Source organism: Fomitiporia mediterranea (assembly GCF_000271605.1).
Source record: "Fomitiporia mediterranea MF3/22 unplaced genomic scaffold FOMMEscaffold_1, whole genome shotgun sequence".
Taxonomy (NCBI): domain Eukaryota; kingdom Fungi; phylum Basidiomycota; class Agaricomycetes; order Hymenochaetales; family Hymenochaetaceae; genus Fomitiporia; species Fomitiporia mediterranea.
Window position 1 is genome coordinate 9,361,245 of NW_006760386.1, and position 21,265 is coordinate 9,382,509.

Sequence of the window (21,265 nt, forward strand, 5' to 3'; positions counted from 1 at the left end):
TGAAACATCGTGCGGCCAGTGAACCATGTTCAAGGATTCTGTCAGTCGTCAAGAGAAGGCTTACCTCATTTTTATGGTCTAGTTGGCGGCAGATACGTAATGATTTGATGGGCCTGCTCGAGTTTTTTGGTTTATTAGTAACTTTCCCGGTATCCTAGTAATACTGCACGAAGTCTACGTGACGTGAATAAGGTATTACAACGCACTGAAGACATGCTTGCGAATGCCAATTATTCAAGTATTGATGTTCAAAGTTATTGAGTATTTCCTAAGACTCGAATTGGACCAGAACGCCATATCGCAAATGCTGGTAACCACCATAATACTTATAAGTCATAGGTAGTCTTGGGAGTTAGAACTGGAAGTTTGGCATCGAGCGACAAACGTGATAAAAGATGGTGGCTGTGTCTAGCTGTCATGTGCTGTTTTTATGTCAGCGCTTTGAGCTTGAATGAATGTCCCTTGCAACTTTTTTGTACACTGTCTACCACCGTTGGCAATCGTTGCAAACATGGTGTGCAAGAAATGTGAGAAGGTACGCCGTCCGTTATTCCTCTCTTTAGGAATTTCTCGATTCACGACTTTCTCATGATTGTCAGAAATTGTCCAAAGTCGCCGCACCTGACCCGTTCACGTCATCGTCGGACAGTATCAAGGCGGGCTCTCGCAAGGTCGGTGAGATGAAGCTTTCAAAGAAGACGAGGTTCTCGGTGAGTATCTACACTCTTCGTTCCTTACTCTCCTGAGCGCCTGCCACTCGTCTTCCTTATTCTGAGCTCTGATACAGCTCACATATTACCCTTGCCCGGGTGTGATTACTGACCACCTGCCATCCTCTAGCCGTACCAAGGGAAGTGCAAAGACTGCAAGCAGCCCACAACGCAGAACAATGCGAAGTACTGTCACGGTACGTGTACTTCTTCAAAGTCCTTTCATTCACATACGCTGATGAATTCTTGCTGGTTCTCCCGCGTTTACTTAACAACCAACCATTCATCGCTGTACCATCTTTCTTCTTGCTTCTCTACTTTCTCCATGCGTATAGGCTGCGCGTACAAGAAAGGTGCTTGCGCAATATGTGGAAAGGCCGTCCTGGACACGAGCAGCTACGTGATGTCGAGCAAGTGATGTCGGCTTTGTCGTTCTTGGAATACGATGTGCGAGAGAAGCAGGTGTTATTTCGGGTTTCATATAGGTCATACGGACCGAGACTCGGGTTTGCGTGTGATATAGAATGTGGCGTTGTATGGCAATCGGCTGGTCCGAAGGGAGAAGTCCATCAGTCGAGTGTTCACGATGCCGACTCACCATCGCACGTCCGTTAGCCCAGTTTCCTTGGGATGGGCAGAATGGACATTAATGGATTTCTCCACAGCCAATATCTCGACTTCAATCGTTCTTGTAATCTATAATGTACGTGTATGTTATCTATACAACATGTAATTGAAGTGCGAAAACAATATTTTGACAACCTCACAAGACTAATCTTTCTACATTATAGGATAAGGGTGGCGCGGATTTGTTATGGTCTGCGACAGTCGACAGTCAAATAGGGTCCGTATGTGTCCAGTATGCATTACTTGCGGGAAACAATCGAGCTGGTGCAAACCAAAGTGGATCCACCTCCATTCCGCCAGGTGAGAAGTACACCAAAGATAGCAATTGGGTATCCAACTTTAACAAATGTTTAGAATAGCTCGATGCAGAAGTAGTGCTTAACTCCAGGCTTGGTCTCTCACGTCGGAGTTATCTGGCGACCTCTAAGAAGCGTTCATTATCAGAAATGAACGGCCAACCCTCTCTGGACCACATGTGAACTCTGCCGCTCTGGATCACATACTTGGTAGTCCCAAATTGGTACCAGCATTGAGACTACTGATGTGCTTGGTGCATCAACAGCTTCACTATTTCAATGCATCTCCGTTATTTCCGCCCGTCCGTCACGGATGGACCATCAACTTATAAGCTGCTTAAACGTTCTCAGCGTGTTTGCGCCGCATGGATCGGCCGGACCGTTCGACTGATGTGAGAAGTCAGTATTGCGGATCAGGCGAGGTAATCTGGTCGTCGATGAGCAACGTGGACGACATTGTGGTTCCCAGCATCTTCGGTGTGAACAGACGGGGAATAGAGTTACCTTTGAAATTTAGCTTGCTTTGAGTGTTCTGCACTTGCTCCTGCGCGGATAACAGAAAAGGGAACTCCTTTGATTTTGAAACTTTCGGACTGTCTTCTTCCATATCTATGTTGCGACCAGAAGCGCCTCTGGAATGCTTGATTGCTTTAGCCTCTGGGGAGCTGGATCCGAGGTGACTGTCAAAATTTTCATTTCTAGGCCTTACGTGTAAAATTTGCACCGTGCCACATCACGATATACTTAGAAGGAAGTCACAACGGGCAACTGCGGCGCGGCGACATATCAGGATGCTGGTAATACTAATAGTGGAGCACGACATACACACGAGTTGATAGAGAAGCCTGCCCTCTATGAAAAGGAGCCGTACCAATAGTGAGTTGATAAACACACGCGCCAAAGCTCCTACCACTTGCAACGGTGGCCGTGGCAGATGGCAGGCCTGAACATGTGTGGTCGGGGAGGGAAGACAATACGCGGATCAACAAACCTAAATTGCAACGGCTGCTCCGGCACTAATTGATCAGCAGGTCCGGTACCAAGTTTGGTAATATGAATTTCCAATCGCAGTCGAGACAGACCGGAAATTGAGATTGAGAGAGGAGGATCTCACATGCGGCCGGGCCACGCAGCACACGCGCTTAGGACATCCTTATAGCCACGCGGAAGAAGTTGTAGAGACCACTTCCTTCCTCTCTCTTTTTATACCAACTTCATTCACCTTTCTCTTCTGCCCCTCCTTGCCCGAGTTACTCCGCCCTACATATTTCTGTTACTTGCTTCACGAGCAGTTGTTCCTAGACGGAGCTTTCTTATTATATATCATGCATCTCTCTACTCTCCTCGTTGCCATTCCGTTCGCTGCGCTGGCCGTGAGCAGCCGTCATGTTGATTCACGTAGGGTGGCTGGACACCAGAAGCGCTTCCACCGCCGCTCCTCCAACTTCACCCTTGTAGACATGCACCAGGGTAACAGCTTTTTCGAGTACGTGACGCGTTTTCTTGTCTTTCTCGAAGAAATGATCCGTTAAATTCAATTGACATTTACAGTGGCTTTGATTTCTTTACGGATAAGGACCCCACAAACGGGCAAGTTAAGTTCCTTTCCCGAGACGCTGCAACCGGTGCGAAACTTGCGTTCGTCCAAGATGATGGTACGACCGTCATGGCTGTAGACAACACATCCAACCTCGGGGACGGCGAGAATCGCAACTCCGTGCGCATTCAATCAAAGAAGACATATTCGTCAGGTCTCATTGTTGCGGATATCTATGCAATGCCACACGGATGTTCGGTATGGCCCGCATTCTGGATGGTTGGCAGCGACTGGCCGAACAACGGCGAGATTGATATCCTTGAGGGTGTGAATGGTGAGTTGTTTGTGCCGATGGTGTCTCCGTTATTGTCTCGTCTATGAGTCCTTTTTACAAAAAAGGCAAGGCTCGTGGAATCGTCGGGATCGCCGTCGTCAGGCACATGACTAATCTTTTCTCATGCGCTTTCGTTCATTTTATCCACCTCCTGTTTTGATGAGCGCTTGGTTACAGATGCTAATTATCACTTCTAGACGGAACAAACAATCAATATACTTTACACACCGCAGACGGTTGCGCACTTGACAAGTCTCCGGCCGTGTCAACCGTTAGTAAAGTCACAGGCAAGGTTGAGGCGTTTGCTTCCAATGTTCTGGGAACAACGTGTGCGAGTTCTGCAGGCAACAATGCGGGCTGTGCATTCCTCGACACATCAACAACTTCGTACGGCCATGGTGTGTATCTGTCGTTGCCTTCTGCCAGGGTCGAAGCTCATGTAGTTAATCTCACCTCCAGGTTTTAATATGCTTGCCGGTGGGGTCTTCGCGACGCTCATCGACGATAGCGGCATATCAATCTACCGCTTCGAGCGCAGCTCGATTCCGGGTGATCTTCAAGCGCAGAAACCCGATCCGAGCAGCTGGGGCGTTCCCGCTGCATTCTGGAGTTCGTCGACATGCGATATCCAGAGTCATTTCAAAGACATGAACATAGTCTTTGACACGACTCTCTGCGGTGACTGGGCTGGCGCTGCATTCCCTGCCTCATGTCCTGGAACGTGCTCCGATGCCGTTAAGAACGCAAGTAACTTTGACTTTGCACAGTGGAAGGTCAACTCTGTTGCAGTCTACCAGTGAACTGGCTGGTCATGAGTCCTGCACTGCCAACATTAAAACCTGCCTGAATCTGAGTCGGTAACATGAATTCTCACGACCCGAGCGCATCGTCTCTTCACATTGTCACCCGATACCTTGCCTCACACACATCCAACCCCACCTTGCATTCAGTCTTCTTTCACCACATTCTGTTCTCTCTGGGTAGACTCCCTCCGTTCTCGTTTTCATATTGCCTAGGGTATTAGGTCCGGCCTTGATGGCTTTTTCATTTGGTTCATCTTCACACCGTGCTTACTTGGGCATCTTTACTTTCCATCTCGCGACAATTTAGAAAACTCCCTACCCTCCTTTTCTCTTCCCTTTCTCTTTCATCCTCCCGTTCATACCCTCCCTCATACCTCCCTGCTTATTCTCTACTTATTCATTCTCTTACTACCGCCGATCGCGTTCATATACACGCTTACATATAAACTGTAGCAAACTAAACAACCCACTCGTTTTCTTTTCCTTTTTATTGCTGGGCAGTTCGATAAGGTGAAATGAAATTAGATTTGTATTAAACTGGAAAGTTCTTTCTTTTCTTATTCTTTAGTCTGTCTAAATGGAATTTTCTTTTGGTGTATACATGTATTGTGAGATTGTTGGCATATGTGCCGATTGGTTGATGTATGTTTAATGCATTTGGTCCTGAGACGTTCGTCCGAAATTTAAAAAAAGGTGAATTCTTAGACGGGCCAAATTTCCGTTACTTGGCCGAGCGATTATTTACCCTCTTGGCGAGATCCTGTCCATGAAATCCAAATGGCAGCACCTACGGCATCTTCGATAAGATCATCGTTTCATACCAAGACAAACTCAGCTACCAGTTTAGAATTTCGTGATCTGAATTTGCTATCAGTTATTCCTGAATGCATAACTTTGGTCCTGCGTGGAGCTTGCCTTCATAGGCAAGTCACTCCTCAAAAGACTGACATGAATCACTATTACTTAGTATCTAATAAGAGAAAAAGAAAAGTAAAGAATGTTACACTTCATAGAAGTTATAGCAAGTCAAATTGCAAATGCAACAGTAAAACAGACTTTACGGTAACGAGATAGCAACTTAAAGAGAAAGCATGATGATAACGGGATTTATAGACCGACGATACACGGTTAGCATGATGAGAAACGAGGAATGACAGGAAAACCAAATGAACAACGGACAGTGGTGAAGGAGCCCAAGTATACAAGAAGGCGAGAATAATACGTTACATGATCATACGTCTTTTTATCAAGAAAGCAGTCTCAGGAGAAACGAGTTTTTTTGTCCGTGAGCGTCGTTAATGATGTGTTTTCGTTAGGTTTTGCTTCGTGCTGCCGTGATGACGGAGGAGCTGAAGAGGCAACTGTATTAATAGAAACTCAAGAGCCGTCTCCGTGTCGGGCAGTTCTGGAGTCGGAGGTCAAATAGTATGCACTACGCCTCAGCTGAGGATGCATGTCCATCTGACCTATGTTCCGAACACCTGTGTTCACCTGAATGCGATATAAGAGCAGTGAGACAGACCAGATTCATGGCTCGATAGTTTAGTTGAGCGTATGATAAACGTACATGCGAGCGGCCAGGATGCGGGACAGGGATTGTCATGGAAACCGGCATTGCCATCGGAACGGGGCCGTAAGAGCGCGACATATCGCCGATATTGGCTAAACTGTCTGCCTCACTGGTCCCGATCCCGGTGCCGAGACCGTTATCGAAATTAACTCGCCCATTGGCATTGTTTCCTAAATGCAAGAACGAGGGTTCTTGATGATATTGCGAGAGAAGACCGGCCTGGCCAGAGGAACAACTTGAATGGGCTGGCGGACCCATAGCGAGGCCCCTCGCGAAGTATTTGTCCAGGCCAGCTCCGCCGTCTACGGCAGAACCTTGCAAATCGAAGTCCCGCCATACCTGACCGTCTTGCGTAAAGTCAGGTTGGGAATGTTGAGGAAAGTTTACGGACATGTCCTGACGCTGTCACTAGTTAGTCATCCATACGTTGGTCTGGAATAAAGGTAGGGCATTACCGAATTGATGCCCTGTCCAATTTGCTGACGAGATCCAAGTTGCTGCTGCGCAGAATAACTCGCTGTATATGGTGGCCTTGGATCAGCACTCGCAAGGTTATCGATAGGAAGGGAATTATCTTGTGGAGTCACATGCCTCCCATAGGAATGATTAGGTTTGTTGAGAGGGACTTGAAAGCTTATCCGGTCGGCGAACCCTGGCAGATTGGATGTTATCGGCGACGGTGTACCTTCTGAGGAATTAGTCTGGCGTAGCAGCATGGATAAGTGCCGTACCTGAAATATCACTCAATCTTTCTTCGTAATCCATAACAGAACCGACTGGAGTTTGGCTATTTTTCCTTACTCTTTGCGAGCGACAAAAACTGCAATGTCCCGGCTCAGATCCAGTTTCAGCACAGGTACAGGAGGGTAATGTGCATTTCAACCCGCGCCGGACGCAGACTCGGCATGGTCGCTCTGGGTCGCATTGTACCTTGTTTCGTCTAAAAGGGTTGTCAATTAAAATTGACAGTTAAGACCTTGCCTCGTGCACACATACCTGCAGTTGGCACAAGCCATCTTAACCCTTGTTCCACCAGATCCTTTTCTCGGAGCATCCGTGCAATCTATATTCATTCCTACGCAGTGCCGACAGGGCCTGTTATCCTCGCACTTCAGAGCATATAAACACTGAGACTTCCGATTTCAGGTGAGTAATCAGATGGGTACCTTTTTATTATCCTTTCTACAGTTTACACATCGGTGTTTGACTACCTTTGGGGTGCGATCAACGTGAATACACTCTTCCATCCTGGAGATACAGCGCATGCATGGTCGATTGTCATCACATTTTTTATTATCTCTGAAAAAAAGGCACAGTCATCCACTGCTACTGCATCTGGATTACGAGACAGCTGGCGTACCGCCTACACGCCTGACAGGCCAACTTCGCTCTTCCTGCCGTCGGAACCGAGCGAATTGAACCGGAAAAGGATCTTTGGGAATGTTCGTCGACACTCGTGATTGGAGAAACGGGTTCATCGGTGCAGACTATCACTAGTTCCATGCAGCGACTACATGGATCGCCGCCGTCGCAGCGTGCGCGAGACCGCCGACATGGTGGACAGCCATCAATACACTTATCATCTGGTAGTCCTCGTCGGAGACAGGCTGTGCAAGGTATAAGAATCGAAAACGAATCAATGGAAGCGCCAGCCCCACGATGACGGAACCCATGAGTTTCGGGAATTACAGGAGAGGAACCATGATATTATCACACCTGCACAAGGCCGCTCGCCGTCGCACTTGATTTTATCACGTCTGACGACAACACCCGAAGAAGGTCAACTAAGTAACGGACGGAAGAACAATAATAGGAAGTCAACATACCTGCAATTGCAACAAGCTTTATTTGTGCGCCTCGGCCAGGATGCATCGGAAACCGGGACTGGCGTCAGGTCCATCGAGAGAGACTGTGTGGGTCTGGTCAGTCTGTACTACAGCTTCAAGCAAAGTGGAGACTGGAGAGAGGGCCTCCCGTCAGCGGTCCCAGCGCACCCACATATAAGTGGCCTAAGAGAACCGGGCTGGCAGCATACTCTGCTAGAGGAGGGCACAGAAAAGCTATATACAACAAGGTTCGGGTCATCCTGCCCATGACGTTGCATTTGCAGCGAAAAGGGTAATCGCGGATACAATTTCAATTCAAAGCCCGTCCCACAAGCTGGCTTACCTCAGCTTCCCCTCAGTTGTCTGTTGGCACTGGGGCAGCGGCAACACCATTTTCTACTTCATCCTTTGTCTCTCTTTCTTCAATTCCAACCTCAACATTCACCGAAATGCAGATGGATGCCCACTTTCTCAGCTCCTGTACACCCAAAACCGAGTTTTCGAAACGGCACCAGGTCCAAGCAGCACCCCCTTATCGGACGACGCATGACGCAATGCATGCGTGGCTCGAGTTCCCTCCCAGCATCAAGTCTCTCTATTTGCACCGCCTGTGCCGCTCCAACAAAGGCAACGAGGCAACTTCACGTACTAAGGTTCATGTTACTTCTGTTGCACCCCTACACTTTTGAAGTGTGTCTTTACGCGAGAGCTTTGACCCTTGATCTTGCGAATCAGGCTCTTGAACCTGCCGCTATCTCGTGTTCTACAGTTCGCACCCCGTTCTCCACGACTTCTACGCTTCTTCATCTACATGTACACCCACAGCAGAAAACATAAATATTTTTGCGACTTTGTGCGTATATATTCCTATTCTAGATATCAATATTGCCACCCAATGTAATAATCTACACCTTACTTGCTGTTGCAGAGCCTCTTCACTGGCAATTTTGACATCCGATGCAAGTCTAACTTAATCATGGTATGCTTGTCTTCAGGTCTGTCAAGCCGTTCTCCGTCTCCGCGCATGCCGCGTAACGGCCGTAAATAAACCTGGTCATTATCTAAGAACGGGAGTGATCACACGCGCAACGTCGCATCTTCAAAAATTTAGCCGACATCTGACTATGGTACTGCACTCGTCAAATTGTGCGGTTACCTTCTTACACCTGACCGTACTTCCCGTCAAGTACCAACTGGTATGTATCTTTAGACGCTTCTATTCTACTCGTGAAGAACGCCGCTGGCAACTGCAACGCCACTCTTCATTCCGCGGATTTTGACTGGTAGATATACACATTGAAATTTGGTTACACTCGTTAAGCTCCTTTCTTCAGACGCGCAGGACGAACATGCTATTCCATGACTTCTTGCCATAGGTTTCGCCTCTACAGTTCCGAAAAATTATTGCAGGGATTATACTTACCACTGAACTGGACTGATGCGACTTGCCCGCGTCTTCATTGTTCCGGCTTCTTGTACACTTCGACTTCTCGAAACGTACTGAGTCACTTTGCAGAGCACCCCCTGGGTTTCTGTCGAACGCTTCGTAGGTTGGCTAGGAATATTTGATGACCGGTAGACAATAACACATTGCTTATGCTACCAATTACTGATGTTACAGGAATTGAATATTCAGTTGAAATAGCGTTCCTATTCGATTGAACATATGCATATTCCCTGCCTTTCTACCACATAGGATTCCCGCGAGCGGCACAAAAGAGTGAAAAACTTTTCCTGCGAGTGAATGGAATGTCGTCATTGGCTTCTCATGGAGGACACAAATGACCAGCACGTTGATCTGCGTGGGCGTTTGCGGCATGGAGTGCTATCTTCATTACTCGCGTCTCAATAGTAAGCAAGTATTGATGATGGAGCACTCGGTCGATTTTTAGTTTCGACTACCGCCCAAGTACTGGATCGTCGCCTCGGTGCCCTTAAATTGTCTTTTCTTGGGCAATCTATTGTCTATGTAGATTTCTCCTCTCCACATGAAACACCAACCTATTGATGAAACTATTATACCGTGGACTCCCGCATCGAGTCACAGGACATAATTTGGGTTCGCACCCCGAATCTGCTTCGGGAAGACGATATTACCCCCGATTTTCCGCAGTTTTCCAATCGCTGGTCGCCGAGATCGTGTTACTTGGCTTAGTGAACCAATGAGAAGTATCGTAGGAAATTTTACACTGGACGGTCCCAAGATGAACAAGATATCAATATTGCACGACGCACGTATTGAAGGTTAGAATTTCAGTTTAATTCTTTGGATTTGTTTTCACTGAATAGTACTACCAATCTTTGTTTTGGACAAGGAGACTAGTAGTTCAACCATATGGCAGCTCTGGCGTACCCTGACCAATATGAGCAACCCAAGTCAAATAAATGGTGTATCGCTTGCGTGTAAAAGCGAACCTCTAAAATGTAATACTATAATAGTTTGCCGTACGACTATTCAGACTGACCCGATAACTCTCACTCTTGTATATTGCGTCGTTCTAGCAAAGAAGAGAAGAGAGCCATACAACTACCGAACCGTACTTGTCGGCCTCCTGTTTCCTCAATCAAATCGATAAAGGACATCAGTCTTCTTCTATAGGTGTGTTGAAAAGAGCCACTGTACGGGGTCGTATGTTTTGATATAATATTCCGAGCTTGGAAAGCTTCTTTTTCTTTGACGCCCACGAACGCCGCCTCCATTCATTCCAATTGAAACGCCGAGTCATGTCGAATGGCCTAAGCCAGTAAGAGATTTCATATTCAGCCCGTGAGTAACGAAGGAAATGGAACAAGCTTACCGGACCGGGCGGGCTATGGCGTTATAACCCAATCATTCAAGAGCAACAACATACGGCGACTCCCTACAGTAGCCAGTAGCCAACAGAGCTTTTGAAAGTCGAAGAAACGCCCACACGACTCTCTTCTATTCATACTGTTTCAATAGAGAGGGGATCCAACTGGTGCTTTCGTTGACTGAGTCAAGAGACTCGCGTCTCCCAGGATGGACTGCTCCGGTTTTAAATATCCAATATTCGAGGATGAATATGACGAGGATCCAAGTACGTTCAAGGCTCCACGAGGGGTACAACCTGCGATGCAGAACACACCCGTCAGATCAGTCGAGCAGGCGCATAACAATGGATGCGAAGTTCAGAAGAAGAAACTATCTGCCTTGGGATATGGGAGGAAGTCAACTGTGTACATGCGCATTGATGGAGTAGTACAAGAAGTGTGAGTTATATGAGAGGGCTATTATTGAAGTTGTATTCATGTTTATCTCGATTTGTACAGCGAAATACAGTGCAGGGACCGAAGTTGTCATGTACAGTCTATCAATGGGCTACCGCTGAACCAAGCCCTTTATACATCAAAGACGGATGGACTACCTCTCATTTCAAGGCTAGACAAACTTAAATCGGATAAGGACCTTGATCTTGAGGATAGCGAAGGGAGAACCGTACGTTGCAAGTCATGTAAGAAGTGTATGAGTGGTGTGCAAATGCACACATGGATAGAACACAAAATTCGTTGCGAAAAGATGCAGTAGGTACTTTGCTGAAGCAAATCGGGTTCTGCGTTGACTATATGTTCCGTCAGACAAAAGCTCAAAGATGAATTCCAGAAACGCATGGGGAATTCTCTAAATGGTGGTACCTATACAAGTTCCAGGAAATCCAATGTTGAACAACGCCAACCTTTACGAGTCAACAAACGGCGCAGACGGAATGGATATCGGAAATACCCGACTAATCAAAATCAAAAAGTGTCTGTTCAAATAGGAGACACTGTAAAGATCTTGTGAGTCTTAACGTTCGTAGAAATCAGGATTGTTGGGTCAATTAATGCACAATTTCACCCCCATTGCTAGCCAATATGACGTCGTGAACAATCGGATCATGCTCGACGGCAAGACATTGGCTGAAGTCTTCTATGGAATCAAGTTGGACAAGCACTGTAAGGATCGCAGCGAGCTCTTCAAGAGTGATCCCGACATAGAATCCTTCTCGAATGTGTTTCGAACGTGCGTGTGCCGTGGGTGCAACGAAACAATCAGCACTAAATACACATACACCTGGCTGGAGCATCGATTTCGATGCCCACTGCTCCAGTACGCCGAAACCAATTTGTTTATTAGTATGATCACAAGTAGCTGACTTGCATCAGGAAGCATAGGGCGCTCGTAGAGGACTCCCCAGAATCTGACACTGCTGGTAACGATATGCCATCAGGTCAGCCAAGCATCCTCCACGAATCTTCTCTGCAAGTATCTTCAGCAAAACGCAAGCGTGTTGACAATTCCAGCCCAAAGGAAGTCAGTCGATCCCCTCTACCTACCAAGAAACAAAAGAAGGCTCAGGGAAATCTCAAATCTATTGGCAAACCCACAGTCAATACAACCCCACACAGTACAATGGGTGGCGCAATGGCTCGGGACTCTTCCCAAGACCTCTCGAAACAGCTTGTTGGTTCCGTGAAAGCACTACAGGCGGTCATGAAGGAGGTGTCTAAGCTCTTAGAGGAGAGAGTTGAGTAATAAGCAGGAATAAAAAATTTTGGATTGTGATGGGACAAAGCTTAGACCAAATAACCAACAGATGACACTGTATAATTGTAATGTATGTGACAGAGTATGTCTCAAAAAACCTGAAAACTACGCATCGAGAGAACTGCTTGCATTAAGATTTACTGTGTGGCATGAGTCGCATGACAAGACATCACTAATAATATTTTGAGCAGGATCCATGAGATAAACGAGCGAGGCTCGCAGAGCAGGTGCTGAGGCTGTGTGTAAAACCTCACATTGCGGCTGCGGATAACAGGAATGTTCTGAGTTATCACGTGGTACTCCAGAGGTGATTACGGCGTGAAAGCCACGATGTGTATTTACTAACGACAACCTTTCGAAGTCCGCAAATCCGATTCTCCCTTCCTGACTAGACTAAGTTGTCGCCCAGTAAGTATATTGAACTATGATATGCACATTGTTTCGTATCCTTTACATTTTCATCTATTTGACTAATATAACGTCCTGTCCTCAGAAATGACCCTTGTTTTAACTTGTGATCATCATTCCTGCAGCTCACGTGAATAAGTATTGCAGCAGCAAATTTAAAGAAAGGAGAAACTCAGATATTATAATCAAGAGATCCATTTCTGGGAATTATACCGAGGTAATCAGATGCGCTCGTAACTTGTAAGAACTCAGTAGCGTTGGCGATATCAGCATCTATTAAGTAGTATGTTTCTCCTTTAGGCCGTTGTAGATTTATACATATTATTATCTTCTCTCTCAGCGTCTCTGTCACTACAAAATAATCGAGACTCACTATGAGTACTGCAAAGAAGATACCGACCCGTCACCTCGGCGATAATGGTCCCATTGTCAGCGCTATCGGACTCGGGACCATGGGTAAGAGCAATTTCTTCTGTACCAGAGGGAGGACTGACTAAATGTCCGGCTTGCAGTGATCGGTTCTTTCTACGGGAACACCGATGAAGCAGCTGAATATAAGGCACTTACCTATTCCGCGGACCGGGGCGTGACTTTCTGGGACACCGCGGATGTCTATGGCACAAGTAAGTCTTTTATTGCACACTAGAGAGTCGCATATACTCAACAATACTGCAATTCGCAAGCCGAGCTTACTCTCGCCAAATGGTTCGCAGGGACGGGCCGTCGGTCTGGAATATTCCTTGCGACCAAGTTCGGTGCAGCCGATCCTGAGGGCAAGTTCGGGGGTGGTCAGGCTATCTCAACGCCGAGTTATATCAAACACGCACTCGAACGTTCACTCAAGCGTCTTGGAACGGACTACATCGACTTGTATTACCAACACCGCGTCGATCCAAGTGTGCCAATTGAGGTCGTGATCGAAACACTTCGCAAGCCGATTGAGGAAGGTAAGATTCGCTGGATTGGCTTGAGCGAATGTAGCTCGGAAACATTGCGACGTGCGAAGGCCGTCAAGGGTGTCGGAGAGAAGGTCATTGCTGCACAAATGGAATTCAGCCCATTCACTCTCGATGTCGAGAAGAGTGGTTTTGCAAAGACTGCGGAGGAGCTTGGTGTTTCCATCGTCGCATATAGCCCGCTTGGGCGAGGCTTGATTTCTGGCAGGTAAGTTCCGAGTATGAGCTTAGGTATATTGAAAAATTCCTTACGGTTGTACCAAAGGTTCCGCTCTCGTGCAGACTTCGATGCGAACGACGTTCGTTTGCTCTTCCCGCGTTTCTCAGAGGAGAACTTTCCAAAGAATGTCGAGCTCGTCGACAAAATCAAGACAATCGCTGACAAATACAATGCAACTCCAAGCCAGGTCACTCTAGCTTGGATCCTTGCAACATCTCAGAATTGTTGAGTGCCTCCACTTTTAACTTGTGAGTTAGGTTATTTATGCCGTAAACAGACATACCAATTCCTGCGTGCCGCTCTGTCGAGCGAGTTGAAGAAAATGCTCACAGTGCCGAGCTGCGACTCGCACCGGAGGATGTCCACGCGATACGCACTCTCACTGAAGCCGCTGACATCCGTGGAGAGAGATATCCCTCTGCCTACATGGCACATCTCGAAGGCAATTGCATTCAGCTGGAAGAGTGGAAGGGAGAATGAAGCAATCATCGTTTGCAAATGTATATTAACATTATAGCGTATCTGAACACGATGGAAGATTATAAGGTGAATACAGAAGAGTTTCAGAATAAAGAATGTTTCGTACTGGTAATGGCAAGTCTCGTGCAAGAGGTGTATAATATATTGATGCTCATTCTAAGCGTATGATAATACCCCGATCAAACAGCGATACCCGTGCTCAAACACAGTTAATGAGTCACGCCTCTTTGCAAGAAACTGCACGAGTATGCAGCGGTCATTTTCCGGCAGCTCGAATCCTTGCTACTCAGTTGCCCTTCCCAGCATTTGGAGACAACTGAGCAAAAGCTATTGGTTATATGCCTACCTGCTCAAATTGAATGAAGATTAAGTCATTTTATTTGTGTTTCTCGGTCATTTGCCCATGCTATGTAGTTAAAGACATGGACAGGGGATGACGAGACGATTCGTTAAGAGCGGCGCCAGCCGTTGGCTGCGCAGCAAGCTTGTTCAGAATCCACGGCAGATCCAGCAGATCCATCCATCCGACGTATATGGATGCAGCGAACAGGGAGTCTTGCAGCAGACCAGGTAACGTATACGAGCGGGTCAAGGTCCAGGTGAACATGGTCGTGCTCTTGTAGGCCGTAATTTGAAGTGTGGGCCTGAGACGCCATGGACAATGAATGGAATGGAATCAAGACCCCGTCCAACTATATCCCATGATTTATGAGGATGAGGATTGTGACGGATTTGCAGAGTCAATGCAGACGGAGATAAATCGATAATGATAATGCGATGACGCAAATTGGAAAGTTTGATGTGTGTTGCTGCCACGTGATAATCCAAAACGCCCCAGACCACATCAGGCATTTCACAATTTCTTTCCTTAAAAAATAACTTACATAATGTTAAATATAATTCATAATTTAATTTACCATTTTTGGTTGATAGAAATTGTAAACAACATTTGAAAATTTCTTTAGACAAAAACTATAAATTAATTTAGCATATCTTTATTTGTGAAATCTTGAAATACAGGTGTGTGGCAAAAGTGTTCGTCTTTCCTCAATAGGTAGGTACATTATTAATCGATTTGTGTTACCTATTTGAGCTGTCAGAGACGTGTCAAACCTTCGTCTCGTGTCTCTGACTTGTGTGAACACAATATACCCACAAAAAAACATAAACATTAATTTTTGTAAAGTATATACTTAAAACTTGAATACATTAATTAAAATTATAGTAGTCTATAGCTTGTTTAGAAAGAAAAAAAAGAAAAATAATGACTTTAGTAACCAGTGTTTCCTCCACAAGCAATAACAACTGTATCAACCCTCTTTGGCATAGATTCAATCTGTTTATTAATTTGATCCAATGTAAGATTATCCCAAGCTTCCCTAGCCATTTCCTTCAATTCCTCCTTAGATGTTAGTGTCCTTTGTTGACCTTGAAAAATGTTCTTCCAATCAAACTAGACTGGTTCAATAGGGGGTTGACATCAGGTGAAATGGGTGGATGATCAATTTGAGGAATATTGTTCTCCTGCAAGCATTGTTTTGTAACTTGGGCTGTGTGGCATCTAGCATTATCCTGTTAGAATAAGAGGCCAGGACATTTGATTCAAAACCAATTGAAGATTAGAATAAGGACAGGTAGTAAAACTTGCTCCTTGTACCTTTGTACAGTCATTCCTCCTCCTCTCCCTCTAGGATAATCAAGAATAACAAGAGGACCTTTAAAGTTATAAGCAATACATCCCTAAACCATTATCCTAACTGGATTCTGGTATGGCTTTTCAAGAATGTATGATCTTTTATAAACTTCATATGGTTTTCTAGTCACCCAAACATTTCTAATGTTTCCATCCACACAAAGGTAGGATTCATCAGAAAAAACCATATTAACCTACTCCTGAGCCCTCTAGTAATGATGGTGTCCTGCTCAAATAAGTCTCCTTGCCTCCTGAATTGCATTTCTCTGCAAACACCTCCTAACTCATCTTCTATAATAACCATCCTTTACCAACTCCCTCCTAACAGTTTCCCTACTGATTCCTATATGGTTTGCAAGGTTTTTATTATAAGATGATTAGTTCATTAATGGACAAACTACAAGACAATGACTTCATAATGTCTCAGTTAGAATACATACAATATAAGGATGAGAGACACTGAGCAGTCAATTATTACCTTACCCCTTGTCTATGTGTGCCCCCCTTAAGTTTTCCCTCTCAACAGGTTATGAGCCTTGAGCTCCCTGTATACATGCATCCACTGTACACTTTAAACCCTTTACTTGTATACATTTGTACACATTTGCATTATGGTTCCCTCACATACAGATACATACTGTAAACCAGCTAATGTACCTAAATACTTTGGTCAAAACATTACAATGCTTAAGACTGAAGCAAACTACAAGATGTAGCACTACTGTATTGTTTCTAGTGTTACAGCTATGTGCTTTGAACACTTACTAAAGGATGAACTGTAAAACAAAGCTGAGAGGGAGATGGCTAAGACTATTCATGTATGTATAGTTAATAACATTGTCAACACAATATTGGCAAACTATATGCACTTTGATATGTCTATCCCTCAGTTAATGAAAGTGCTTGAAGAATGCTTTAACCCCTAGACAGTATGTAAAAAGGCTATTAACAAATCCACACTGTTTATTTGTAGAGACTATGTAAAACATTTTGGATATACATTAGACAGACTTGAGGAAGCATACACAACTCTGTCTGCTAACAGTGATCCACCACACAACTCTACATACAAAGCAGTAATATTGCTTGCTACTCTTGAGCAATATACACACATAGTAAATACAATAATACAATCTACTAATGTCCAAAACAAAGGCAAACCAGTTGATGAACATAAGAAAGTCAAACTGAAGCAACTAATCCTTACATTGTAGAATGCCTACAATGATTACTGTACTAAACAAGTACAAGATTCCAATGATTGTACAAAGAATAATGCACATGTTAATACAATGTATAAAGCCAATAAGCAGAGGAAATTCAATCTGCCAAATCTGTTCAATCCAACAAAAGCAAAATGTTTCAATTGTGGAAAAACAGGACATTTCTCTAAGGAATGCCACAAACCTCCTACTGAAGCTACAAAGCTTGTGCACACCAAACATCAAGCTAACATTGTGTATAAAACAAACCAAACTGTAGAAAACACAACAAACACATTTATTATTGAAAACCCAAACGAAAACAATGTTGAATTAAAGGAAGACAATGTTGAAATGAACAATAACACCTACACTCTTATTCTAAGCAACCAGGACAAACAATTCGAACAATATGCTTCCTGGGTATGTACCAATGTATTTACAAATACAATCATAGCTAACAAGAAATCCTATATGCAAATGATAGATTTACTTGATTCTAGTACATCAATACATGCTACTCCTTATCTATTTCAATTAACAGATGTACACAACATAATTCCTACAATTGTAACTATTACAAATAGATCAACAATGACTCTTAATCAAGCTGAATCTATGTGTATTGAAATCCTGAAAAATATACAAGAAAGAAGTGTCATAACATTACAAAACATCTATTACTATCTACAAATGACCTTTTCCCTCATAAGTCAAGTGCTACTATGTAGGGAAGGTTATTCTTTTATGTTTACAAACAATAATTGTACTATAACATCACTATGTAACAAATACATCAGACATATACAATTGAGAAATAACTTGTATATTTTGTACAATAATCATTTGTTAAAAACAATGAACAAACTATCTATTTATGATATACATAAACACCTTGGACATATAAGTTACAATTATATTAAACGATTATTAAAGACACAACCAAGTGTACTATTAACTAAAATAATGAACTATGAAGAAAAAGAATATATTGAATGTATAAAAGCAAATATCGAATGTACACCAATACTAAAACTATGTCAATCTCCTCTTGCAAATTAATATGGAGATCTTATTCATATCAATATCATTAGTCCTATTAAACTGTACACATATAAGAACATACACTACTTATTAACAATTGTAGACAATTCTACTTGTTAGTGTATAATGCTCAAATTACAAACAAAATCTGATGCATATACACAATACATACAATAGACAACCAAAATATTTACACAGTACAGAGTTAAAATAAAGCTTTTACAAAGTGATAACAATACTGTATTCCTTAGTAAAGATTTCCAACAATATTTAGATTCACAAGGAACAAAACAAAGATTAACAGTACATCATACTCTACAACAGAACAGAATAGCAGAACAAACTCATAAATCTATATTTAGAGGTGTAAGAGTATATCTAACATCTACTGAATTACTGTTTACATTATAAGCCAAAGCAGCAATTCATATTACCTATATTCATAATAGAACACTGTGTGCTACTTTAAATTACAATACCCTACATTACAAATGTTACAGAACACACAGAACAATTGATAATATATATGAATTTGGTCAATATATTATCATTTGCAATGAAAATCCTACAAAAATACAACAGTAAGGTATCATTGCTTGTTAGATAGGATTAGACAATGAAAGTAAAGGCCATAAAACTTGGCACAATAATAAAATCACCATCAAACAAAATATTCAATTTCTCAAAGGTAAACCTCCTCAAATTGAAGGGGAGAAAATAGACAATATGAACAACAATACAAACCAGTGTTTAATAATTAAAAATAATGAAATGGACAATAGAATAACAAGAACAGACAACAATGATACAGACAATGCTGATCCTAACAAAAAAGGAAAAGTAGCAGAACCAACAGACTTAACAGACAACAAAGTTAAATTAACTGAAAAAGAAGTAGAACCTAAACTACATTAATTGGAACAGAAACAGAAACTGACAGAATGTACTATCAAGCTTGAACAATGTATAGAGAATAAATGCATAACAAAACACATGTATGCACTTAGTGAAAAGGATGAAGATAATATTGCTATTCATTTAACAGAATTTAATACTAAAATAAGTGAAATACAATTGGATCCGACTTCATTTTATAAAGCAATCCAATGTCTGGATTGTGATTTATAGATTACAGCTATGAAAGATGAAATAAAACAATTAGAAAATTATAATACATGGGAAATCATGAATCCATACAATAATATTAACATTATCAGAACACAATTTGTCTATAAAATAAAGCAATACACTGACAATAGTATAGAAAAATACAAAGCACAATTAGTAGTTCAAGGAAACTATCAGATTAACAGCCTTGACTATCATACAGACAATTTATTTGCTCCTACTGCTAGACTATCTACAGTACAATTAATATTAGCATGGGCAGCATCTAATAATTATGAAATACATCAGATAGATATAAAATCAGTATATCTGTATGGACAATTGATGGAAGACAAAGAAATATATGTTAAACCTTCTCCAGGTAACTTAATAGATGGATTACAGAATGGACAAATATTATGATTACAAAAAGCACTATACAGATTAAAACAAGCTGGTAGAAGATGGTATAAAATGCTATCTAATATACTACTTAAATGTAGATTAACGAAATCCGAACATGATAACACTATATTCTTCACAAGGAAGAAAGAAATAACTGTAGCCATATTATTTGTACATGTCAATAATATTACTATTGTGGCAACAAATAATAATACTATTGTAATGATAAAACAATCTATTGTACATCATTTACAATATACAGACAGTGGCAAATTACACTAGCTACTTAGTATAAAGATTCAACACAACAGAGAGCATAGATTCATTAGGATGTGTCAGACACATTATATTAATAGTATAATAGAATGTTACAAACAAACAAACAAACAAAGTGTACAAACACCCATACAGTCTGGTACACAATTAAAAACAGTATTGCAAACTAATAACAATAGAAAACAAATGTCTGATATACTATACATGAACATGGTTGGTACACTTAGATACATTGTAGACTGTACACAGCCAGATATAGCATTTGTAACAAATCAGTTAGCTAAATACCTCAATGACCCTGGTATAGAGCATTATCTGGCACTTAAACATTGTTACATGTACTTAAAAACTATAAACAATGTCTGGCTCCAACTTGGCAGCACAAATCAATCAATATTGAACAGATATACAGACACAGACAGTATGATGCAAGAAGGGCATTATACAATATCAGGATACACATTTTACTTGAGTGATTCATTAGTTTTGTAGTCAAGTAAAAGACAAACACTAGTGGCAAATTTGACGTATGAAGCTGAATTAATAGCTCTTGTAAGAGGAACACAGGAAGTAATCATACTTACTCATTTAGCTGAAGAGATTCTGCAGGTCTCTGATACACCAATTAATATCTATTGTGATAACAATACTGTTATACAAACAGTTACATTGGACAAACTCAAATATTTGGAAAAAACAAAGCATTTAGATTATAAGAAAGATTTTATTAAATGCTACATTGAGTTAGAGTACATAAATGTGAAATACATACAGACAAACAATCAATGAGCAGATATATTAACTAAAGCACTACATGTACCACAAGTCAAACATCTTACCAGTTTACTCAGACTAGTAAGAGTTTGAAGGGGAGTATTATGAGATGATTAGTTCATCAACAGACAAACCACAAGACAATGACTTTATAATGTCTCAGTTAGAATACATACAATATAAGGATGAGAGACACTGAGCAGTCAATCATCACCTCACCCCTTGTCTATGTGTGCCCCCCTTAAGTTTTCCCTCTCAACAGTTTTTAAGAGGCATGAACCTGTGAGTAGTAGCCAAATGAATGAGAAGCTTGTGTATGATTCCATCAAGGAGTTTTGAATGTCCAGAATGTGGTTTGTTAGAGGTAGACTTGGTTTCCTTCCATTTCTTCCATATTGATTGAGTAGTAGTATAGGGGATCTCTAGAACTGTAGTAGCATGACAGATTTTT

General features: G+C 42.5%; 6 protein-coding genes across 6 annotated transcripts; 4 read left to right on the forward strand and 2 right to left on the reverse strand.

Moving 5' to 3' along the window:
• The first annotated feature begins 496 nt into the window (after positions 1 to 496).
• FOMMEDRAFT_16892 (uncharacterized protein) lies at positions 497 to 1,465 on the forward strand. Its single transcript, XM_007262467.1, has 4 exons — positions 497 to 535; positions 600 to 710; positions 841 to 907; positions 1,046 to 1,465. Exons 1-4 carry the CDS (start codon positions 512 to 514, stop codon positions 1,126 to 1,128), a joined length of 285 nt encoding a protein of 94 aa, XP_007262529.1. The 5' UTR covers positions 497 to 511; the 3' UTR covers positions 1,129 to 1,465.
• A 1,505-nt stretch (positions 1,466 to 2,970) lies between these two features.
• Positions 2,971 to 4,495, forward strand: FOMMEDRAFT_117067 (glycoside hydrolase family 16 protein). The gene is made up of 4 exons (XM_007262468.1): positions 2,971 to 3,119; positions 3,185 to 3,504; positions 3,702 to 3,902; positions 3,964 to 4,495. Exons 1-4 carry the CDS (start codon positions 3,094 to 3,096, stop codon positions 4,302 to 4,304), a joined length of 888 nt encoding a protein of 295 aa, XP_007262530.1. The 5' UTR covers positions 2,971 to 3,093; the 3' UTR covers positions 4,305 to 4,495.
• Positions 4,496 to 5,684: 1,189 nt separating this feature from the next.
• FOMMEDRAFT_131297 (uncharacterized protein) lies at positions 5,685 to 6,893 on the reverse strand (the record flags this gene model as incomplete). The annotated part of the gene is made up of 5 exons (XM_007262469.1): positions 5,685 to 5,798; positions 5,875 to 6,279; positions 6,333 to 6,562; positions 6,609 to 6,817; positions 6,874 to 6,893. 5 exons carry the CDS (start codon positions 6,891 to 6,893, stop codon positions 5,685 to 5,687), a joined length of 978 nt encoding a protein of 325 aa, XP_007262531.1.
• A 3,135-nt stretch (positions 6,894 to 10,028) lies between these two features.
• FOMMEDRAFT_165129 (uncharacterized protein) lies at positions 10,029 to 12,340 on the forward strand. Its single transcript, XM_007262470.1, has 7 exons — positions 10,029 to 10,127; positions 10,206 to 10,302; positions 10,358 to 10,934; positions 10,995 to 11,246; positions 11,301 to 11,501; positions 11,572 to 11,811; positions 11,868 to 12,340. The coding sequence occupies exons 3-7, from the start codon at positions 10,705 to 10,707 to the stop codon at positions 12,235 to 12,237; spliced, it is 1,293 nt and encodes a 430-aa protein (XP_007262532.1). The 5' UTR covers positions 10,029 to 10,127; positions 10,206 to 10,302; positions 10,358 to 10,704; the 3' UTR covers positions 12,238 to 12,340.
• Positions 12,341 to 13,031: 691 nt separating this feature from the next.
• Positions 13,032 to 14,313, forward strand: FOMMEDRAFT_73831 (Aldo/keto reductase; the record flags this gene model as incomplete). Its single annotated transcript, XM_007262471.1, has 5 exons — positions 13,032 to 13,113; positions 13,170 to 13,280; positions 13,341 to 13,821; positions 13,879 to 14,057; positions 14,111 to 14,313. The coding sequence occupies 5 exons, from the start codon at positions 13,032 to 13,034 to the stop codon at positions 14,311 to 14,313; spliced, it is 1,056 nt and encodes a 351-aa protein (XP_007262533.1).
• Positions 14,314 to 14,456: 143 nt separating this feature from the next.
• FOMMEDRAFT_16895 (uncharacterized protein) lies at positions 14,457 to 15,026 on the reverse strand. The gene has a single exon (XM_007262472.1). It carries the CDS (start codon positions 14,967 to 14,969, stop codon positions 14,763 to 14,765), a length of 207 nt encoding a protein of 68 aa, XP_007262534.1. The 5' UTR covers positions 14,970 to 15,026; the 3' UTR covers positions 14,457 to 14,762.
• Between the last annotated feature and the right edge of the window lie 6,239 nt (positions 15,027 to 21,265).